Source organism: Haliotis rufescens, unplaced genomic scaffold, assembly GCF_023055435.1.
Source record: "Haliotis rufescens isolate VD_foot unplaced genomic scaffold, xgHalRufe1.0.p SCAF_1, whole genome shotgun sequence".
Lineage (NCBI taxonomy): Eukaryota > Metazoa > Mollusca > Gastropoda > Lepetellida > Haliotidae > Haliotis > Haliotis rufescens.
Window position 1 is genome coordinate 82,410,010 of NW_025963779.1, and position 22,202 is coordinate 82,432,211.

A 22,202-nucleotide genomic window follows, 5' to 3' on the forward strand; every position below is an offset into this window, starting at 1 on the left:
CTTACTTAGTAATGATTTTTTTCTCAGAAAATAATAATAGCGAAAATAGAGGCACATTGATCATAGAATTAAATCAAACTTTACAATATCCATTAATATAAACGATATTCTCATACAAATAAGCAGTTTTAACATATTTAACTTGAAAAACGTAACTGGAGGAAATTTAATCTTGTTCCCATGGCAACGTTGTGATGTCGTTACTGTGGCATTGGAGAGTGAGTGAGCATTGGTATGATTTCAAATATCAGACCCATTTTTTCCCTTTATTAGGAACTTCCAAAACAAACTGCAAGCTCCGCATACACTGGTGATTCCCACGTGATTGGTCATTACTTTTTACGACAACAAATATCGGCTTACGGCAAACAATTCATTCGGAAGAGATCGCATAATTCCGTCGAGCCCATTCGAAATGCACTGCTTCCAGTATAAACAAAATCATACAGAGATGTTCAAAATGGGCATGTCATCGACTGGGGAGGAGGAGATGTAGAAACAATCAAACCAATTGTATCATTATCAAGTGAATGTGACGGATTGTTGTGATTATTAATCATCAACATGGGGAACAAAGCCACGACATTCACCGAGGAGCAGTTAGAAGCGTATCAGGCAAGTGACAGTGTGCGATTCTTCATTGTAACAATGTCGACTGTCAACAAAATACTGGGAAAGGGGTACATCTTGGACATTTATGAAGTTATTAACAGTCTAAATAGTGGACACTTTGGCAACATTGCAGTTTAACCGGCGCAAATAAAAACGAGATATATTTGAAAATAGGTTATGTGTACATACTTATGTTACACATTTATGTATTTCATAAACACGCGAGTGTGTTTGGGGATGGTAAATATCCTGCATTAGGAATAAACATTGTATTTAGCGAGCCTTGGCGAGCTAAATACATAGTGTTTATTCCTAATACAGGATATTTACCATTCCCAAACACACAAGCGTGATAACCTCTTTATCATATGATGTCATTCTTTAATTCTGTGCTTTAAAATCGCTTTCCCTCTCTCACAAACATTGCGAGTTTTCCTGGAATGCGCGCATTAATATTTATTACGTCACTGGGTAAGTGATGTGTCAGTCGGACAGTGACAGTAGCCAATATAGTTCCAACTGAAATCTGTTTCTTATACAGTGGCGAAGCAACATATACACAAAACAACAGTTGTTTTTAATTGCCTTTCGCAATCCATCGGTCTGTCCGCTAGAGTAACTGCCCTTTGTCAAAAGGGAAGCTACTCTAACCCTAGTCTATGAGACGTCACGGCCACGGTCAGACGTTGTTGACAGTTGGTCTGTCCTGTCATAACGTTAAGAAGTGTAGTCAGATGTACACACAGCGACAAGACGAAACAAGGTAACAATTCAAATATATTTCGGCCGAATCCAACTATTTTATTTGTGGAGAAGGTTTCAAGCCGCAGAGGTCTACAAGCACAGATATGGCTACTGATCCCGCTTGGCTAGGCCTCGTGCCCTCGCAAAATTGTTTCGAAATTTATATCTCCAAAGTTGCCAAAACTTATAAAATACCTTAGCTACGTCACAGTTAGACACTGATTTTCAGTATATTAGACTGTTCTTTTGATAATGATAGCAATTATCCCTGTAGTTTATCCAGATTCCCGATGGTTAATTCTGACTCGATCGCCGAATGTCAAAGGCGACGCCATGTTTGTTTATAAACAGTGCAAGTAGTCCTACTTGTCCTTTGATATTTTGATCTCTATCCGCATATGACCCCAACGGATATTGTTTTTATCCGTTGGCTTTATCCTGCCGAGAAACCTACCCATTATATGATAAATATTATTAATCCTTAGGGTTAGTTTTGTTTGGTTAGTGTTGGGGAAACCCAACTTTATCCTTTGATCCTTGAGAAAGTAGTGGCGGACATATTCTGACATGGCTCCTTAACTCAGTGTGGAATGTTTCATACAATAGACATTTCAGGTTCCACTGATTGTCGGTTCATGTTGCAATGTTGTTCTTATCTTTTGTTGTCAGCACCATACACATGCTTGTAAAGTCGAACCTCGTTGTGTCAAACTCGTGGGGACCTGGAAAAAAGTCTGAGTTATCTGGGGTTGGAGACAAACAACAAAGTGAATTCGAATCCAAACATCATGTATGAGAAATTATTACAAGGTGGCAAGGGCCCACTGAAATTAAGCAACAGGGTCCCAAGGCCCATTTACATTACTTTCCAGAATGATCTCTGAGGTCTAAATGCAGCACTAGATTTCAAGGCGTACATTATGTTTTAAATTGCAGAGCCCAGATTGCTGGTGGTGAAGGGGTGGCAAGTAAGGTGTGGCATCGACATCACTGTCGCTTCCTGGATTGGTGGCGTTGAATAAGTCCTCGCTCGAATAGTAGATTTGCTAACATAGTCTTAATCTGTTTTACTCATTTGTCAATTTTCACGTGTCGACGGCAGTCAAGTGAGAACGCTTCCGTAACTTACAGCCGGTGTGTATACAGTTTTAAATAAGCTTGCGACTTTGATGTACAATGATGTAAGGTATACTTGTTATTGGGATCGATTGGATACTGACATGTTGTTTGAAAGCATCCAACCTTCGATGTAATGCCATCAATTGCAGTGGGTCAGTCAATTGTGAGAGAAACGAGTTGAAAGTTTGACGAATATGGGTGTGTGGACATTATTTTCTTATTTGAACTGTTTGAGTCATCAGGGGAATTGTATGCTTAAATGAGTTTGAGACAACCAGGAACTCAACACATCCAGTTCGCCAGACCCAAGTGTAAATGATGATAAATATGGAAGGAGTTTTCAGGGATTGGAAGGTGAGTTCGAGACACCATCCATGTTGAACACAATGAGGTTTGACTGTAGTTGTAGGTTTCAAAATGGTACATTTATGATAAGATGTCTGCAACAGGTGTAACCTCAGCCCTTACTTCCACATGGAGTTGCTGTTATGGAGTGACTATTGTCACTAATAAAATGTTTGAACTTTGTTGAAATAGCATTATGCTCACTTATTTTTAACCTTTGATGTGATAAATACTTCATACAATTGTGTCATGTGCCAGTCAAAACTGACCAGATGATTTAGTCAAAATGGCCCATTTGTCTGGTAAATACAGACGACTGTTAGTCAAAATGGACCATTTAGATATTAGATTGAAACCAAAGTCCACATCTTAAGTCATATACAAGTATGTTTGAGTCATATACAAGTATGTTTGAGTCATATACAAGTATGTTTGAGTCGGATACAAAATAGAAAAACATTTAAAACCTGGTTATTTTCTGGATGACATATCTGTAAAATTGTCATTTTTGGTGCTGGTCTGTTTTCACTGACATCCTTTCTGTCTATTTGAATGAATGTGCACCCAAAAACTTGGTGATGATTATAGCATCATTCTCTGACAGTTCCCTCCAAGATAACTTTCTAATTTGATTTTCAGGACTGCACATTTTTTACGAGGAAAGAGATTTTGAGGTAAATTATTTACTGAATGTCATTAGTGTCAGCGTTGTCATGGAAAACCTTCCTGTTTGTATAATAACATCATCAAGAACAGTATTGTTTTTTCCTCATCTATGGTTACTTAAGCGTATCAAAAAATATGCTTGGATCTGGTTACTCGACCCTACCTAAAGTTTACTCCCGATCCTACCTTATTTTACTTATTAAATAAGACATTCCCCCGACCCTATCTTGATGTTTTTCATCATTTTGTTCAGTGCTGACAATATGATTTCAACATGTTTCAATAAATTCTTTTTCCCTGTTTAAAGGTTGATTGTATATCTGACATGTTGGCGAAGAAAGTTTTTGTTGTCATCCATGCAACAGCAAGAGACTTTAAGTGATAGATATGCCATACATAAAATATTTGAAAAAATAAAATAATTTTCCTACCTACCTTCCCTCTTTTATTTTTCCATGTAATAGGTACCAAACATATTTTTTGGATAGGCCTTACAGGGATAGAAAGATGCAGACTAACCTTTAATCTCTGAAAATATATAATTTTAATAGAAACAAACAACACCATTTATATTGAAAAGGAGCCCCAACGAGAAACTGGAAAATCAGTTTCACTCTAGCATTACAGTAAGGGCTGGGCAGAAAGCAAAATAATATATTTCAGGGACTGTGAGACTGACTATGCAGCATCCAAAATCCCTCTGAGCAGAGCTGGGCATCCGGAGTACCAAAAGGGGGTGGGTGACCGAGGGACTGTAAGACAGTCTAAGAAAGTGTGCCTTTTGGAATTTAAGTGTGCCAATTACAAGAATATTTGATCCATCGTCAGACACAAAGAGAGAGATTATTACCGAGTGTGTTTCTGTATTGCATTCATATGCGAGCGTTGTACATCTTTTTTATTCCTTATATATATGATATGTACAATACAGAAACACACAAGGTTATAATCTCTTTATCATAATGTCATTCTTAAAACAATGGATACTTAGATTTCACTCAATGATGAAGCTTTAGAAATCGTGTGTGAATACAATGTTTGAGTAAACTGCCCAATTTATCATAATTGTAGTGCCAACATTTGTGACCAACTCTGGAACAAGCCGAATATAGCGACTCGTGCCCTTCTCGTTTTCATTTTTGCGACTGGGTTCCATCTCAGCTCAAACAGGTTTAGCTTAAAGAATTGTCAACTTGTAGAGTAAAGATTCATGTATATTCCCCCCATATATCATATGTATTCCAGATGATATTTAAAACACATCGGGACTGACGGTATTATATAGCATGATTAAACACATTGATCTGTATCTTTGGTATATTTTTAGGTGCAACACATGTAAAATCATACTTATTCTTGAAGGATTCTTTGACAGAAGTACGTGAAGTCATACATGCATTCTGATTGGGCTGTCGTATTTTCGCACATAACATTCATCGATAGGGGGACGAGTCTTCTTGCAGGTTATGGAAAGGGGCAAGTGGTGACGACTGACTTGCAGCCATGTTTGTCGCCATGTTTCTGTCATAGCGACTGATTTACGACATCCATTGTCTGAAGAACATTTGATTGCAAAGGCTCATTACCCTGGAGCCATGACATCTTTATGCCTTGAAACACTTAGTTGCTGTTATTTATAAGATGCTAATCCTATTTGTTAATCCCCATTTTTGTGTACATCGACCATCTGCCATCCTGAACAGGATGTGACAAGTATGTCACTGATGATTTACTGTTTACATTTATATTTATTACTTACTAAATGTCAGGTGACCTTGGCTATATAAGCCTTGGTCCAGAGAGATTGAGAGAAGGGGTTTGACTCTCTTACCAAGCAGACCCCTCTCCCACAGCCCAGAGTGTTGTACCGACTCTCTGTGGCACACTCAGTTATTTTTCTAAGATATTGTAACTTGCTCATTGTTAATTGTTATTTAATATACTACCAGTTTAACTTAATACATTGTCCATCTAAGCCTTAATTATTTTATTTTACACGTTTGGGGTCCAAACTTTTTCAGACGGAGGGGAAGTTATCATGGTATAACATTTATACTAAGTTATCCTATAATAATTAGATCCACATCAAGTGCTTTTATGAGTTATCATGGTGTAATATTTATGCATCATTTCATATAATTATAGTTTAGCAAGTAATACTTATCATCAGGTCAAATGTATATATAAAATATCAGTAGTTTCAGTTATAGCTTTTTAGATAGATGCTAGCCTAAGGTAATGGGAGCGCATCTCCTATTTTAAATTAAAAATTTAAAAAATCAAATGTTCTTCAGACAATGGATGTCGTCAATCAGTCGCTATGACATTTCCGTGACACATTAGAAAGCCCCTAAGCATATTTGAAACTTTAGTCAATAGTTTGTTGAGAAAAAAGGCATTGCATTGATATATGGAGCTTGAAAGTAGTCCCTCATTTGCATATTTATGAGTCATAACAAGTTTATCGGGATGGTTTATCGCATCAATAACACAAGCCTTTATTTGATAAAATTCCGTTTCACCATGAGCATAAGTTTGATACTTAGTTTGACCCCTACCTTTCCATGTTTTCATCGAAATTGATAATCCTCTGTTTGTGAATAATGTTCTTCTTTGAGTGCTTTCATGTCATCATTTCATATTGTCCAGATTGCATGTGTGAAGGTATATTGACCTTTTTCACACTTTCGCCATCTTGGATCGAAAACGAGGCTTGGAGAGCATAGCTCCATGCAGTGAGAGTCGCATCAGCTCATAGGGAACAGACAGCATGTTGTGCATTTCACTGATGGACATTTCAAACAAACAAAAAATTGTATCCTCTGTATCTAATACAGAAGATATTTCACATTAAATCATAAGGTCCAACTAAAATATGCCTGTAATACACTGAAATTAGCATTTTGCTGTCAGGATCCCGGAAGTGAATCGAAAGGTGCATTTCGAGATACGTATTTCAGGAGAAATAGATTGTTTTATCATAACCTCGTCGGCATATAGGTACAGTGTGACAGTACATTCAATGACAGAAGTTTTGTATCGTAAATAAACCGCATAACATGAAATTGCTCAGTCAATGCGTGGCTTGGCGAACTCTAGATCGAGATTGAGATCATGTTTATTTCACGTTTCATAGTGGTGTTTGCTGCACAATGCACTATCGTTTTGCCATGAGTCCAGTTGACAAAAGACACTTTTTCTGCTATGATTTTCATTTTAACATATTACAATGTTAATTATGAAAATAATTCATGTGTCAAAATAAATATTCAGAAGGGGCGATAACTCTATTCAGTGTGTACAATGATGATACTTTACTTGTTCTTCAGACATCGCTTACTTAACTGATTATTGAGATTGCACCGTGCACGACAAAAGTAATAATGTGTGAACTGTTTAAAATAAGTTAAACATGTTAAAAGGAAACTAAAAATTGATAAATATAAATAATGCATGAAATTGAAGAAATATAAGAATTGATACAACTACCAACTTCTTGAATACCCTGACCTAATCCTGTATGATGATAGGTAATTGTATATCAAAAGGAAGCTACTAATACATTTATCCTGAATAGTTTGAAAATGTCTTGATCAGATATGAGTAGAGATAAAATAACAAAAGATAAAATCAACTTCAATTGGTAATCAAGCCAAGATAAAATATATGTATCGGTACAAATTATGTTGATCATGTTGATGGAACAATCTGGATTTCTCATATTTAACAAAGAAAAACAAACCAAAATTTTCATATCTTTATTTCTCACAATATAAGTTTTCAAAACTTAACATGAATTGGGTGTCTTTGTCAGTCAAAAGCACCTAATTAAATTCCAGGAGAAAATAATTTTCTTGCTTGTAAACAAATGGTACAATGTGCTTTTTTAGTGTCCGATAAATATTGGCCATGTTGATTTGTGAGTGAATAAGGCTTTTCACTTCCTCGTCCTATTTAAGTGAAATGTGACAGGAAGCACATTTGTTGATTGGATGAATATGGCTTTTCACTTCCTCGTCCTTTGACAGGACGCACATTGTAACCAGTGTGTTACTGCCAACAGAAAGCTCCACCAGACATCCATCACCCGGATACTAGTACTTCATTGTGTTGACTCGCTGGCCTGAAATGAATAATTCAATAATATTGTAATAATCTTCCTAATTCAATAACATTTTTTATAAACAATGCATATTCACCTTCTCTCAAAATATTGCTTATTTAGAAAACAACATTCTTCTGAAATAGAGAAGTTTAAGGAAAATTAATCACAGTGTGTAACATTACATGCTACTTTTGAACAATCTTGAAGGCATCAATTCATCTGAAATTCACTCTTGTTTTAATGAAACACGTTTTGATATTTGTATTATCAGTATGTATTTAATCATGAAATACTTTATTTAGTCTGACCATGCTGAAAACATACTTTTGCTAGAGTGAAATAAATAAGATTTTTATTAAAATTAGGTGAAATATCACGTTTTGTCACACCTACAGTCAGTCTGCCTCATTGACACTATGGTTTACTGAGTAAGGTCATGACTTGAATTTATTTTGTCAAATGCAATGTTTATCTCTTCATGTGGTTTACTAAAGTTGATATCTTGACTTGAAAATATTAACTTTGTCAGATCACAAGATGAAATATTATTAAACATATTTTATTGTCCAAAAAGACAAAGGGCAGCACTTATTACCGCCTTCTCCCTATATACAGTTATACATAATATTGCATAATGAAAATGAACAATTTACAGTTGAAGCTTCACATTGTGGAAACATAGTGCGCAATATATATATACAGTGCTCATATGAAGGATATGTAAAATGTGCTGGAAAGTGAAGACAGTTTGCATCTCATACATATCCTAATATTATACATTTTAGTGTTGAATATAGATTTAACAATATTAATGATTAACAGTTTGGAAACAATAATATGCTAGCTACTGAATCTGTTAGTCGTTTCTATAAATTTGTGTACAGACAAGAATATTTTTGTATTCAGGAAAACATCTAAGTTTGGATCACCAAAAAGAATACTATGTAGAGTATTTTGTCCTCCAAGATTATCGATAGCTGTCAGTATTGTCTCCCTAAAATCATCATATAAGGTACATTCAAAGAAGAAATGGAATGAATTTTCACAAGGAGCATGCTATACAAGGAACATGAGATAAATTCATGCTATCATCATTATTTGACAAGGAAAACAAATTTCTTCTATGTATTTATACTTTTTTATTTTTCTCGTTTTGATTGAAATATAAAAAAATATCAAAATGATCACACCACTTGACTTGATTGAAATAAACTAAAGTTCTAAAGATTGTTAACAATAGTAAAATATTACATCATAACAATATAATTATTGCAAAATGACACAGTAAGCACAACTATATTCTTATATATAAATTGATATGATTAATAATCAATAATACATGGCAATTGCTTGCACAAAAGAAATCTTTTTGTTTTAAAAGTTTCAAAACATGTTTGGGGACATAAAACCAGATGGGTTTCACAATTAAACAAAGGGAATAAATGAGTTATGATTGCAATACGCATGGGAATTAAAAATAATTCTTTTTATACTTTAAGTTTTTAGTAATTTCAATATCAATTTATGCATTTGAAATATTTGAATACAAACTGTTAAAGAGTTATCTGTTTCTGTAAATTATATAAAGATCACATGTAGATTGAACATTTACTGGACATTATTTAGTTGGGTTTTTGTTCATTTCATGACATGATTAAATTGGTACAGTAAAGTAAATATCATTTTGGTAGAAATATTAATTGTTACCAAAATTGCAGATCAAACTGTACTTTACTTTAAATATTTACACACCCTTTATGTAATAATTCAGTTGAAATATTACACCTCATGCTATCTAATCTTTCAACATTGACAATCAAAATAACAACTGTTCACAATCACAACAGCACAAGTAGATCTAGAGGTCTAATATTTTATTGGAATGCATTTGAGTCCATTACAATTTACATCAAATACGCAACTGATGCTAACTTCTGATTTGTTACGATTGTAAATTCTCAGTAGGTTACAATTTGATACATTATATCAACATATCAATTTAGTTAGTTTCTGACATATATCTAGATATGGTCAAAAGGTCAATATTTCGACTTCAAATACAACCCGCTAAGTTATTTAAACTCACAATAAATAGTTTGGCTTAATGGTGTGTAAACAATGAATTATTCTTTACAAGATTTCAGTAGCATTTGTATTAAGTCTGTTCAGCTACCATAAACTGCACTGGGAGTTACCAGGTGGTCATGGATACTTTAAATTGAAATCACAACAGAACGGCCAGACTCAAATTTATATCGGTAAGGAGTCCAGATAACAGTTGAATAGTTTGTCAATAAGAATAATGTTCAATACTTACGATAAATGTACCGGGATGGTTAAATTGTCACAGTTTGTCCCGATTGCGTGCCTTGTTGACATCTCCATGTGTTTCATGTGCTATCCAGCCTTCACCTTCTGCTCTCCAAGCCTCGCTTTCAAACCGGAAGTTTCGAAGTGTGAAAAAGGTCAATATCACTGGCTTAATGTAATGTGTGACCCTTGGGTGCCGGGAACTAACATTAACTCTGTCATTGGCACTCTTATACAAGTCATTGGGAATCCTTTCTTCATTGAATAACATTGCCTGTGTGTTTGTGCAGGGTGTTCAAACGCTTCCAGTTGCTGGATCCCGATCAAATTCCTTTTGACATGACTGGTAGCGAAACGAGGACACTCAAGATCCCAGTGGACACCATAGAAAACATGTCGGAGCTGAAGGTACGTTGTTGGCAGAGGAACAGGAAAACTCTCCAACCAGCCTTAGGTCTTGTCACACTTTTAATAGATTTCATTTGTGTCAAACCTGCTGAAGCAGAGAGGAATGAGGAACATGTTGTTGAAAGATAAATATGGTAAAGTCCCCCTTGGGTCAATAAGCATGATTAGAGTTTTCAAATCACAATACTACCTCTGATTAATGGCCATGTAATTGCAGAAGCTAATATTTAGAGAAAAGTATGTATTTCCTGGTCGTTTAGGGCAGAAACCACAATAGAAAGAAAACTGTTTCAAAACTATTCTCACACACAGACACACACAAACAGACACACGCTCATACAAAGAGAGACACGCAGATACAGACACACACTGCATGTTTGGTACCATATACAGCTAGATCTGCCCTGCTCTACATTGCATATCTCCTCAATATATTCAACTTTTTATCCAGCTACTAACCCTTCATACTTCTGTAAGCCTTAAGTTTTCACTTGACATCATGTCCAATATACATGTACAATGTATTAATATATGCACTGCTAGTACTATTACGTAAGGTTACAGTCTTTGTTCTAGAGCCAGACTTCCAATTAGGGGCCAAAGTCACAGACAGCTCCTTGTGTCAAGTGTTTTGTAAACAAACAGCTGAGTGTCAGCTCTCCTAATTTAACGCCTTTCATCTAAATTTTTTCATCCTTCAAAGATTGTAAAAGCAATATGTGCTAGAAAAAAGATAACTCTACACCATGTTCAGTCCCAAGTGCATAGCAAATAAGACTGCTGTGACTTGTAGTTTGTAGACAGAAGTGTGTCAGAGTCCCTAATCTAGATGTGGCGGTCTGACCCAGCCAAGATACCCTGATGTCTATTTTTGGTATTTTGTGAGATATGTTTAATCAAGATATACTGGTAGTTATATGTGGGAGTTTCATTGTGACCTAGTTACGTAACATATCCATGATATCATTTCAGGTTTTTGCTTTAGGCCTTTGAATATTTCTGATGGCATTCTTTAGTCAAATTAGTGTAGACTTGTAGACATTGTAGAGTGACTCATCATTGATCATGATCCTGTTGCAGGAGAATCCGTTCAAGCGCCGCATCTGTGAGGTGTTCTCGGAGGACGGCAGCGGAAGCATGTCATTCGATGACTTCCTGGACATGTTCTCCATCTTCAGCGAGGCGGCACCTCGAGACATCAAGACGGTCTACGCGTTCCGGATCTATGGTACAGTGACACCAGTGTTGTTAGATGGAGATTACACTTCTTAGATGGTCATAGTAAATGTATGCCAAGTTTGTTTGTTGTTTAACGCTGCACTCAGCAATACTCCAGCTGTACGACAGCAGTCTACACCTAATCAAGTGTAAACCAGCCCATCCAGTGATTGACATCATGAGCATCAATCTACGCAATTGGGATATTATGACATGCATCAACCAAGTCAGTGAGCCTGATTACCTTATCCTGTTTAAAGTTTCCTCTTATGACAAACATGGGTTGCTGAAGGCCAATTCTAAAGTGGAATCTTCACCAGGTTATGCCATGTAACACAAGAGATTGGATCCCTATTACTCTAATTGATACTAAGCAAATCCTCCTTTTAGTTATATTAATTCTGAAAAAAAACATCTGACTGAACTTCCTTTACTCAGATTTTGATGGCGACAACTATTTGAACCGAGAGGATCTGGAGAAGACATTGTTTTGTCTGTCGGGAAAGGAGCTTTCCACAGAGGAGGTCACGTTCGTTGTGGACAAGGTTAGATCAACAGTTTTATGATTTCACTTAGTAAAGTTTTTCTGTGTGTACTATCCAGTCATCCTAGAAACAGGTGTAGGTGGCAGCATTACAGATAATTGCAGAGATTGTGGCCCTTAGTAGAGTAAGATCTGTTGATCAAGTCAAGTAGAAGCTACCTTATAAAGAGAGATTTGGTTTACAATTGGAAAGATTTCTGACCTGGGGTTTTAAGCATGTTGAACTGTGAGTCCAGTGAATGAGGTGGCTGCTTGTTATAAAGGACACTCTAGAATTACACTGGGGGGTTTCTGCTAAATTGCATATTTTATGAATACATAATGCCATAAAGAAGTGGTCAAATGTTACAAATGTTATATTTGCGTTATGCTTTCTCAGTAAAGTACAGATTCTAGCACTTTTTGGGGTTGAGTCCCATCCAGGATTCGAACCCACACTGCCAGAGTGAGGCACCTAATCACCAGCACACAAAGTTAGCGATCTAACCCACGCAGCCACCGAGGCTTCTAGGCATATTTTATGACTGCTTCTTTTATTGGCTATAATTGTACTGTAATACATGGTAATGTCACTGTATACATGCTAGATGTTTTTGGACTATTCCTTCTATCTGAGCAGTTAATTACAGTGTACCATGGCAACAAGACAATCAGGTCATTGAAGTATACTGTCTGTCAGTGTTTAGGCATGTTATCCTAGATTCCTTGCGTCATCAGCTTATACAAACAAAAGAACTTTCACTTCAGTCAATGTCCCACAGTTTCAAAACAATAATTCTCTTATTTTTAGAAAATATTCTGGATGATATTTAGTAATTGAGTTGAAAGTTAAATGTTATATCAGATACATCTCAGCCATATGGTGTTGATAGGGATAATTTTACTGAGTGAGTTGAAGGGTTAACATTATATCAGCATTTTATGAGCCCACTGACATGACTGCTATTGACTTGTTTCTTCTCCCGTGCAGGTGCTGGAGGAAACTGATTTAGATGACGACGGATCATTGTCATACATTGAGTTTGAGCATGTCATCTCTCGGGCTCCAGACTTCCTCAAGTGAGTTGATGTTGAAATGACGCAGTAGCAAGTCCATGTGTGTACATCCTGTTTTGGTAGCTTTAGATTAGATGTTAGGATCAAGGTGGCTGAAAAGTCTAAGTATGATGGAATGCATTGATGGAGTTGGTAGGTAATTATTTTTCAACATAATCCCCTCTGAGGTCCCCACTCTTCTGCCAACTGTGCTCGAATGCCTGGACCCCAGGGTGTAGAAGGTTTCCTGCTGGTGGTGTACAGAATCCTCCACAGGAGAACTGATGTCATCATTTCCATAACGCTTGCCACCTCAGAAGAGGTGGAAATCTGACCGTACCAAATCTGGTGGGGATGGAGGATGTTTAAAGCCACAGTCATGCATTGCAGCCATGGCTACAACACTTGTGAGCAGGTCACAGGGTGCACTGTCCATGGCTACAACACTTGTGGCAGGTCACAGGGTGCACTGTCCATGGCTACAACACTTGTGAGCAGGTCACAGGGTGCACTGTCCATGGCTACAACACTTGTGGCAAGTCACAGGGTGCACTGTCAATGGCTACAACACTTGTGCGCAGGTCACAGGGTGCACTGTCCATGGCTACAACACTTGTGAGCAGGTCACAGGGTGCACTGTCCATGGCTACAACACTTGTGGCAGGTCACAGGGTGCACTGTCCATGGCTACAACACTTGTGGCAAGTCACATGGTGCACTGTCCATGGCTACAACACTTGTGGTAGGTCACAGGGTGCACTGTCCATGGCTACAACACTTGTGGCAGGTCACAGGGTGCACTGTCCATGGCTACAACACTTGTGGCAAGTCACAGGGTGCACTGTCCATGGCTACAACACTTGTGGCAGGTCACAGGGTGCACTGTCCATGGCTACAACACTTGTGGCAGGTCACAGGGTGCACTGTCCATGGCTACAACACTTGTGGCAGGTCACAGGGTGCACTGTCCATGGCTACAACACTTGTGCGCAGGTCACAGGGTGCACTGTCAATGGCTACAACACTTGTGGCAGGTCACAGGGTGCACTGTCCATGGCAACAACACTTGTGGCAGGTCACAGGGTGCACTGTCCATGGCTACAACACTTGTGAGCAGGTCACAGGGTGCACTGTCCATGGCTACAACACTTGTGGCAGGTCACAGGGTGCACTGTCCATGGCTACAACACTTGTGGCAAGTCACAGGGTGCACTGTCCATGGCTACAACACTTGTAGTAGGTCACAGGGTGCACTGTCCATGGCTACAACACTTGTGGCAAGTCACAGGGTGCACTGTCCATGGCTACAACACCTGTGGCAGGTCACAGGGTGCACTGTCCATGGCTACAACACTTGTGGCAGGTCACAGGGTGCACTGTCCATGGCTACAACACTTGTGGCAGGTCACAGGGTGCACTGTCCATGGCTACAACACTTGTGAGCAGGTCACAGGGTGCATTGTCCATGGCTACAACACTTGTGAGCAGGTCACAGGGTGCACTGTCCATGGCTACAACACTTGTGGCAGGTCACAGGGTGCACTGTCCATGGCTACAACACTTGTGGCAGGTCACAGGGTGCACTGTCCATGGCTACAACACTTGTGGCAGGTCACAGGGTGCACTGTCCATGGCTACAACACTTGTGGTAGGTCACAGGGTGCACTGTCCATGGCTACAACACTTGTGGCAGGTCACAGGGTGCACTGTCCATGGCTACAACACTTGTGAGCAGGTCACAGGGTGCACTGTCCATGGCTACAACACTTGTGGCAGGTCACAGGGTGCACTGTCCATGGCTACAACACTTGTGGCAAGTCACAGGGTGCACTGTCCATGGCCACAACACTTGTAGTAGGTCACAGGGTGCACTGTCCATGGCTACAACACTTGTGGCAAGTCACAGGGTGCACTGTCCATGGCTACAACACTTGTGGCAAGTCACAGGGTGCACTGTCCATGGCTACAACACTTGTGGTAGGTCACAGGGTGCACTGTCCATGGCTACAACACTTGTGGCAGGTCACAGGGTGCACTGTCCATGGCTACAACACTTGTGAGCAGGTCACAGGGTGCATTGTCCATGGCTACAACACTTGTGAGCAGGTCACAGGGTGCACTGTCCATGGCTACAACACTTGTGGCAGGTCACAGGGTGCACTGTCCATGGCTACAACACTTGTGGCAAGTCACAGGGTGCACTGTCCATGGCTACAACACTTGTAGTAGGTCACAGGGTGCACTGTCCATGGCTACAACACTTGTGGCAAGTCACAGGGTGCACTGTCCATGGCTACAACACCTGTGGCAGGTCACAGGGTGCACTGTCCATGGCTACAACACTTGTGGCAGGTCACAGGGTGCACTGTCCATGGCTACAACACTTGTGGCAGGTCACAGGGTGCACTGTCCATGGCTACAACACTTGTGAGCAGGTCACAGGGTGCATTGTCCATGGCTACAACACTTGTGAGCAGGTCACAGGGTGCACTGTCCATGGCTACAACACTTGTGGCAGGTCACAGGGTGCACTGTCCATGGCTACAACACTTGTGGCAGGTCACAGGGTGCACTGTCCATGGCTACAACACTTGTGGCAGGTCACAGGGTGCACTGTCCATGGCTACAACACTTGTGGTAGGTCACAGGGTGCACTGTCCATGGCTACAACACTTGTGGCAGGTCACAGGGTGCACTGTCCATGGCTAAAACACTTGTGAGCAGGTCACAGGGTGCACTGTCCATGGCTACAACACTTGTGGCAGGTCACAGGGTGCACTGTCCATGGCTACAACACTTGTGGCAAGTCACAGGGTGCACTGTCCATGGCCACAACACTTGTAGTAGGTCACAGGGTGCACTGTCCATGGCTACAACACTTGTGGCAAGTCACAGGGTGCACTGTCCATGGCTACAACACTTGTGGCAAGTCACAGGGTGCACTGTCCATGGCTACAACACTTGTGGCAGGTCACAGGGTGCACTGTCCATGGCTACAACACTTGTGGCAGGTCACAGGGTGCACTGTCCATGGCTACAACACTTGTGAGCAGGTCACAGGGTGCATTGTCCATGGCTACAACACTTGTGAGCAGGTCACAGGGTGCACTGTCCATGGCTACAACACTTGTGGCAGGTCACAGGGTGCACTGTCCATGGCTACAACACTTGTGGCAAGTCACAGGGTGCACTGTCCATGGCTACAACACTTGTAGTAGGTCACAGGGTGCACTGTCCATGGCTACAACACTTGTGGCAAGTCACAGGGTGCACTGTCCATGGCTACAACACCTGTGGCAGGTCACAGGGTGCACTGTCCATGGCTACAACACTTGTGGCAGGTCACAGGGTGCACTGTCCATGGCTACAACACTTGTGGCAGGTCACAGGGTGCACTGTCCATGGCTACAACACTTGTGGTAGGTCACAGGGTGCACTGTCTATGGCTACAACACTTGTGGCAGGTCACAGGGTGCACTGTCCATGGCTACAACACTTGTGAGCAGGTCACAGGGTGCATTGTCCATGGCTACAACACTTGTGCGCAGGTCACAGGGTGCACTGTCCATGGCTACAACACTTGTGGTAGGTCACAGGGTGCACTGTCCATGGCTACAACACTTGTGGCAGGTCACAGGGTGCACTGTCCATGGCTACAACACTTGTGGCAAGTCACAGGGTGCACTGTCCATGGCTTCAACACTTGTGGCAGGTCACAGGGTGCACTGTCCATGGCTACAACACTTGTAGTAGGTCACAGGGTGCACTGTCCATGGCTACAACACTTGTGGCAGGTCACAGGGTGCACTGTCCATGGCTACAACACTTGTGAGCAGGTCACAGGGTGCACTGTCCATGGCTACAACACTTGTGGCAGGTCACAGGGTGCACTGTCCATGGCTACAACACTTGTAGTAGGTCACAGGGTGCACTGTCCATGGCTACAACACTTCTGGCAAGTCACAGGGTGCACTGTCCATGGCTACAACACTTGTGGCAAGTCACAGGGTGCACTGTCCATGGCTACAACACTTGTGAGCAGGTCACAGGGTGCACTGTCCATGGCTACAACACTTGTGCGCAGGTCACAGGGTGCACTGTCCATGGCTACAACACTTGTGGCAGGTCACAGGGTGCACTGTCCATGGCTACAACACTTGTAGTAGGTCACAGGGTGCACTGTCCATGGCTACAACACTTGTGGCAGGTCACAGGGTGCACTGTCCATGGCTACAACACTTGTAGTAGGTCACAGGGTGCACTGTCCATGGCTACAACACTTGTGGCAGGTCACAGGGTGCACTGTCCATGGCTACAACACTTGTGGCAGGTCACAGGGTGCACTGTCCATGGCTACAACACTTGTAGTAGGTCACAGGGTGCACTGTCCATGGCTACAACACTTGTGGCAGGTCACAGGGTGCACTGTCCATGGCTACAACACCTGTGGCAGGTCACAGGGTGCACTGTCCATGGCTACAACACTTGTGGCAGGTCACAGGGTGCACTGTCCATGGCTACAACACTTGTGGCAAGTCACAGGGTGCACTGTCCATGGCTACAACACTTGTGGCAAGTCACAGGGTGCACTGTCCATGGCTACAACACTTGTGGCAGGTCACAGGGTGCACTGTCCATGGCTACAACACTTGTGGCAGGTCACAGGGTGCACTGTCCATGGCTACAACACTTGTAGTAGGTCACAGGGTGCACTGTCCATGGCTACAACACTTGTAGTAGGTCACAGGGTGCACTGTCCATGGCTACAACACTTGTGGCAGGTCACAGGGTGCACTGTCCATGGCTACAACACTTGTGGCAGGTCACAGGGTGCACTGTCCTGGTGGAACAACACACCTTTGTGAGTTTTCCATGACGTTTAGCCTTGATATTCTCACACAGTTGCCTGTAAGCAGATTAGCATAATATTGGCCATTAATGGTACGACCATTTGGAAGATAGTCTACCAGTAGGATTCCTTTGGAGTTCCTGAAAACTGAAGCCATCACCTTTCAGCTGATGGAACAGACTTTGCTTCTTTGGAGGAGATGTTACATGTTTCCACTGCTTTGACTGTTGTGTAGACTGTGGCTGAAAGGGGTAAACACCTAGTCCCATCCATTGTTGCAAATCGCTTGACAAAATCAGCTTCGTCTGCTTCTAGGCGTTATAATTTCTGATGAGAGATGATGAACCTGGAATGTTTCTGATCAGGAGTCAGAAGCCTTGGAACCCAGCACGCTGAAACATTCCATGCTTTGTCATGCCCAGCTCATTCCCCAGAATGTTCTCAACTCACCCATGAGTGATGCCTACAGTCCTGGCTATGTGATGTGTGGGGAGTCATCAATCATCTGTGATCATATCATGTAATATATCAACAGTTTCCTTCTTGGTGACAGTTGAAGGTCTTCCTGATCGTGTGTCCTCTTTGAGGCTCTATTTTCGTCTCTTGACCTCCCCAGCCCCACCTAACAGTGGCTAAAGGAAGGAACATCATCCCCTAATGTTGACACCATGCCAGCATGGTCCTTAATACAGGGAAACTGTTGAGGGTGTACAATACGTCCTTCATGGTGAGACTCAGAACCTTTCAGCCACCCCTCGTAGATACATTTATTCTCTGTAGGATCTAAAGAGTAAATGTAAGAGTGGTTACTTTTTGTTTGAAATGATTACCAAGAGCACTGACTTTGTCTTTGGCTATGATCCATCCCTTATGTCACATTCCTAATTATTAGACATCAGCATCATAATCTGCTTTTATCACAAAATAATAAAAGTACTTAATGCAGAGAAGGCAAGGAAAGAATTATCTCACTCTATTGCAAAGTAATGTCCACTTGCATTAAGTCCAACTTAATTGACTGTGACCCTTGTGGGGGTTCCACGTTAGAATTGGTCCCCAGCAACCTTTGTTGGTTGTAAGATTTTGTTGGTTTGTTTAACGCCGCACTCAGCTGTATTCCAGCTATATGATGGCAGTCTGTAAATAATTGAGTCTGGACCCGTGATTGACATGATGACCATTGATCTACGCAATTGGGATGCCGGTCGTAAGAGTCAACCAGATGGATCGGGTGGTCAGGCTCAGTGACTTGGTTGATAGGATGTCTCTGACCCGACGATGGGGCTCACACTTTAGTATATCAATCACTGGATTGTCTAGTCCAGTTTATTGCTTACAGGTTACCATTATTTAGCTGGAATGTTGCTGAGAGCGGCATCAATCAACAAACTAACAAAGAAATAATAAAGGGGGCAAGGTTCTTAACCAACACTCGATACTCGGTCTGTAGTCTCCTTGCCAGAGCTTGTTGGTTCCACCAGCATCACTTTGTGCTTTCCTTTCACATTGATCTGACATCTTGTATAGCTCCTAAATTGTTAAAAGAAGTTAAACATCTTAAAACCCATTCCCTTAACTCGTATCATATTCTTTGTTTCAGTACGTTTCACATCAGGCTGTAGCTGGGGGGCTGATGGCTTGTTTGCTGTCTTCTGCTGCTGATGTATCAGTTAGAAACAGTTTGGTTTTAAAGATGTCAAATCAAGTGTCACTGGTGAGAGTGACCACATTTTCCTGTATATATCAGCAGTATAGCCTATCAATATGATTACAGAAATTTGAAATCATATCATTCATAGAATCATAACATTGACGTTTATTGTAGATAAACCATTTTCCATTGACAGAGCATATGTCATTGAACATTGAAGGCATGGCAGAGTGCTATGTTGCCATGGTTTCACAAACTACCTTTGTAGTAAAACAAGTGCATACTAGGTTTATCTAACACCAGTTTAGACACCACAAATTTTGACATTATTTTTATTTAAATATTTATTTAGCATAATTCATTGGTTAAACAAAATGCAAGAGACTTGCCGGGGTAAATTGGCTCCTTGTTGTTATGTCTTCTTTCAAGGCTCAAGAAATGTTCTGCCTGCTACTCAAGTGCCAGAAACATCTTGCAGGATTCTTAATACTCATGAAACCTTTCTTGTTTTCTTCTGTCCTACTGATATTAAGTGATATCTGCTGCATTAATGAACATTGGTTACGGAGTACTTTCCCTTGTATGGATGCCAAGATTGCAACCACTCAGAACTGGGCCTGGGGCCTGTTTTACAAAGGGATCGTAGCGCAACGACTGTTGTAAGTCTATGTTACAGTATGGGAGTTACGATTGTCTTTGTGCTACGATTGCTTTGTGAAACGGGGCCCTGGACTAGACAGGGAGACTCTTAGACATAATTTCTACTTTGTTCTACATTGGAATTTTTTGTTGATGTTTACCCACAATCAGAAATGTATTTCTGTGGGATGTCAGTGTAAGGTGTGAGTACAGTGCAAGAAGTCTAGGTGGCTACAAGTATACACCGTGTGATGTAGGAATGTCGAACCCCGTCATACATCAACAAATATGTTCCTCATCCTCGGACTATGGACTGGCTACTCTAAGCATTTTTCATTGTTCTTACATGATTTTATTGGTTGTTTTTAACATGTTTGATTCTGTGCAATATTGTCTCACTCTGGAGATGTTGTTTTGTTTTATTTATTTTCTGTTTGATGAGCGTTTCCACATTGTAGTGTTTATTATACTATTCTAGTCACTCATAAGTGGAAACAGAGAATCAAGATGAACATCTGTAGATGGATTTTTAATTTTCAGGGATTATATACTGTTGATTATTATGTTATTAATTGTTATGTTATTAATTGTAATAGGGTATGGATACACCTCCAGTTAGGTGCATACCACTTTTATAGAGGCAATCCCCTTTTGTGCCTGTTTCTTGTCATATGCAATCATTAAGTGGCTTTGTTTTACATGAACAATTTTACAATCCTGATCAGGCAACATTTTATATATTTTTTGAAGTTTTCGAGTAAAAAGCAACCATCTGACAATAAAATAAAATAGTTGAATATATTTATTTTCTTTCTGACCACATAAAAATATCCACAACATATTCATCATGATCATTACTAGATTACATGATTAACATTTTGTTAAGTATATTAAGTTTGAAAATAATTATTGATCAGATCAGGGGTTTATTGCGGATTCCAAACTAAGTGCCCTTGGCCAGCAGAGGGGGACAAAATCGTGATACTTTTCAAAACTGGATTATTTTAATGTTCTTATTTTCGTAATTTATGAGGAATTGGGAAATCTTTAATTCAAATTGAAAATTTGTTCTATCATTTGCTGCAGACTTGATTCTGAATATAAGCCTCTTAGTAGGTCTAGAAAAATCCTTGCAAATGCATTGTATGTGGACTCTGGTCATTGCCATCTGCAATTTCCTTAAGAACAACGCCTGCTCAAAATCTGATATGACATGGTACAAATACTAAACATTCTGCATTTTATGCTGTATTAGCAAATTTTTTTTTTAACTGCTCCAAATGACCCAAACAATGTCTCAATAAATGGGATTGAGGGGTCAGGTACGCTGACTTGGTTGATGCATGTCATTCTATCCCAATTGCGTGGATTGATGCTCATGAGGAATCAAACCCACCTAGGTTTCTGGCGTGTCTAAGATGTGTAATATCATTTTTCTATATTTCACCCGACTTCCATATGCATCAAACATGTTATACAGTGACACATACAGTATATTAGGCAAAGCTTTTTTGATTTTACAGTTCACTGATTTTTGTTAACCAATCAGCTTGGCTTTGTTCAGTGAGAATAGAATTTTGTGTAGCTCAGTATTTCTTTTGTTTTTATTTGAAAGACGTTGTTTGTTAACGCCACACTGGGCGATATTTCAGCTATATGACTGTGGTCTGTAAGTGATCAAACCTGGACCACACAATCCAGTGATTGACATCATGAGCATCGATCCACGCAATTGGGATGTGGTGACATGCATGAAACCAAGTCAGCGAACTTGACCACCCGATCCCGTTAGTTGCCTCTTGGTTAGTCACCTCTTGTGACAACCATGGGTTGCTGAAGACCTGTTATAACCCAGATCTTCATGGGTTCCGGTGGAGTGAGGGGCGGTCGGGTAGCCTGGTGGTTAAAGCGTTCGCTCGTCACGCCGAAGACCCGGGTTCGATTCCCGACATTGGTA

General features: G+C 40.5%; 1 protein-coding gene across 1 annotated transcript; it reads left to right on the forward strand.

The window, feature by feature from the left end:
- The first annotated feature begins 419 nt into the window (after positions 1-419).
- LOC124136905 (calcium and integrin-binding family member 3-like) lies at positions 420-21,961 on the forward strand. Its single transcript, XM_046502948.2, has 7 exons — positions 420-615; positions 3,460-3,494; positions 10,192-10,309; positions 11,390-11,537; positions 11,966-12,072; positions 13,042-13,130; positions 19,556-21,961. Exons 1-7 carry the CDS (start codon positions 565-567, stop codon positions 19,575-19,577), a joined length of 570 nt encoding a protein of 189 aa, XP_046358904.1. The 5' UTR covers positions 420-564; the 3' UTR covers positions 19,578-21,961.
- The last annotated feature ends 241 nt before the right edge of the window (positions 21,962-22,202 follow it).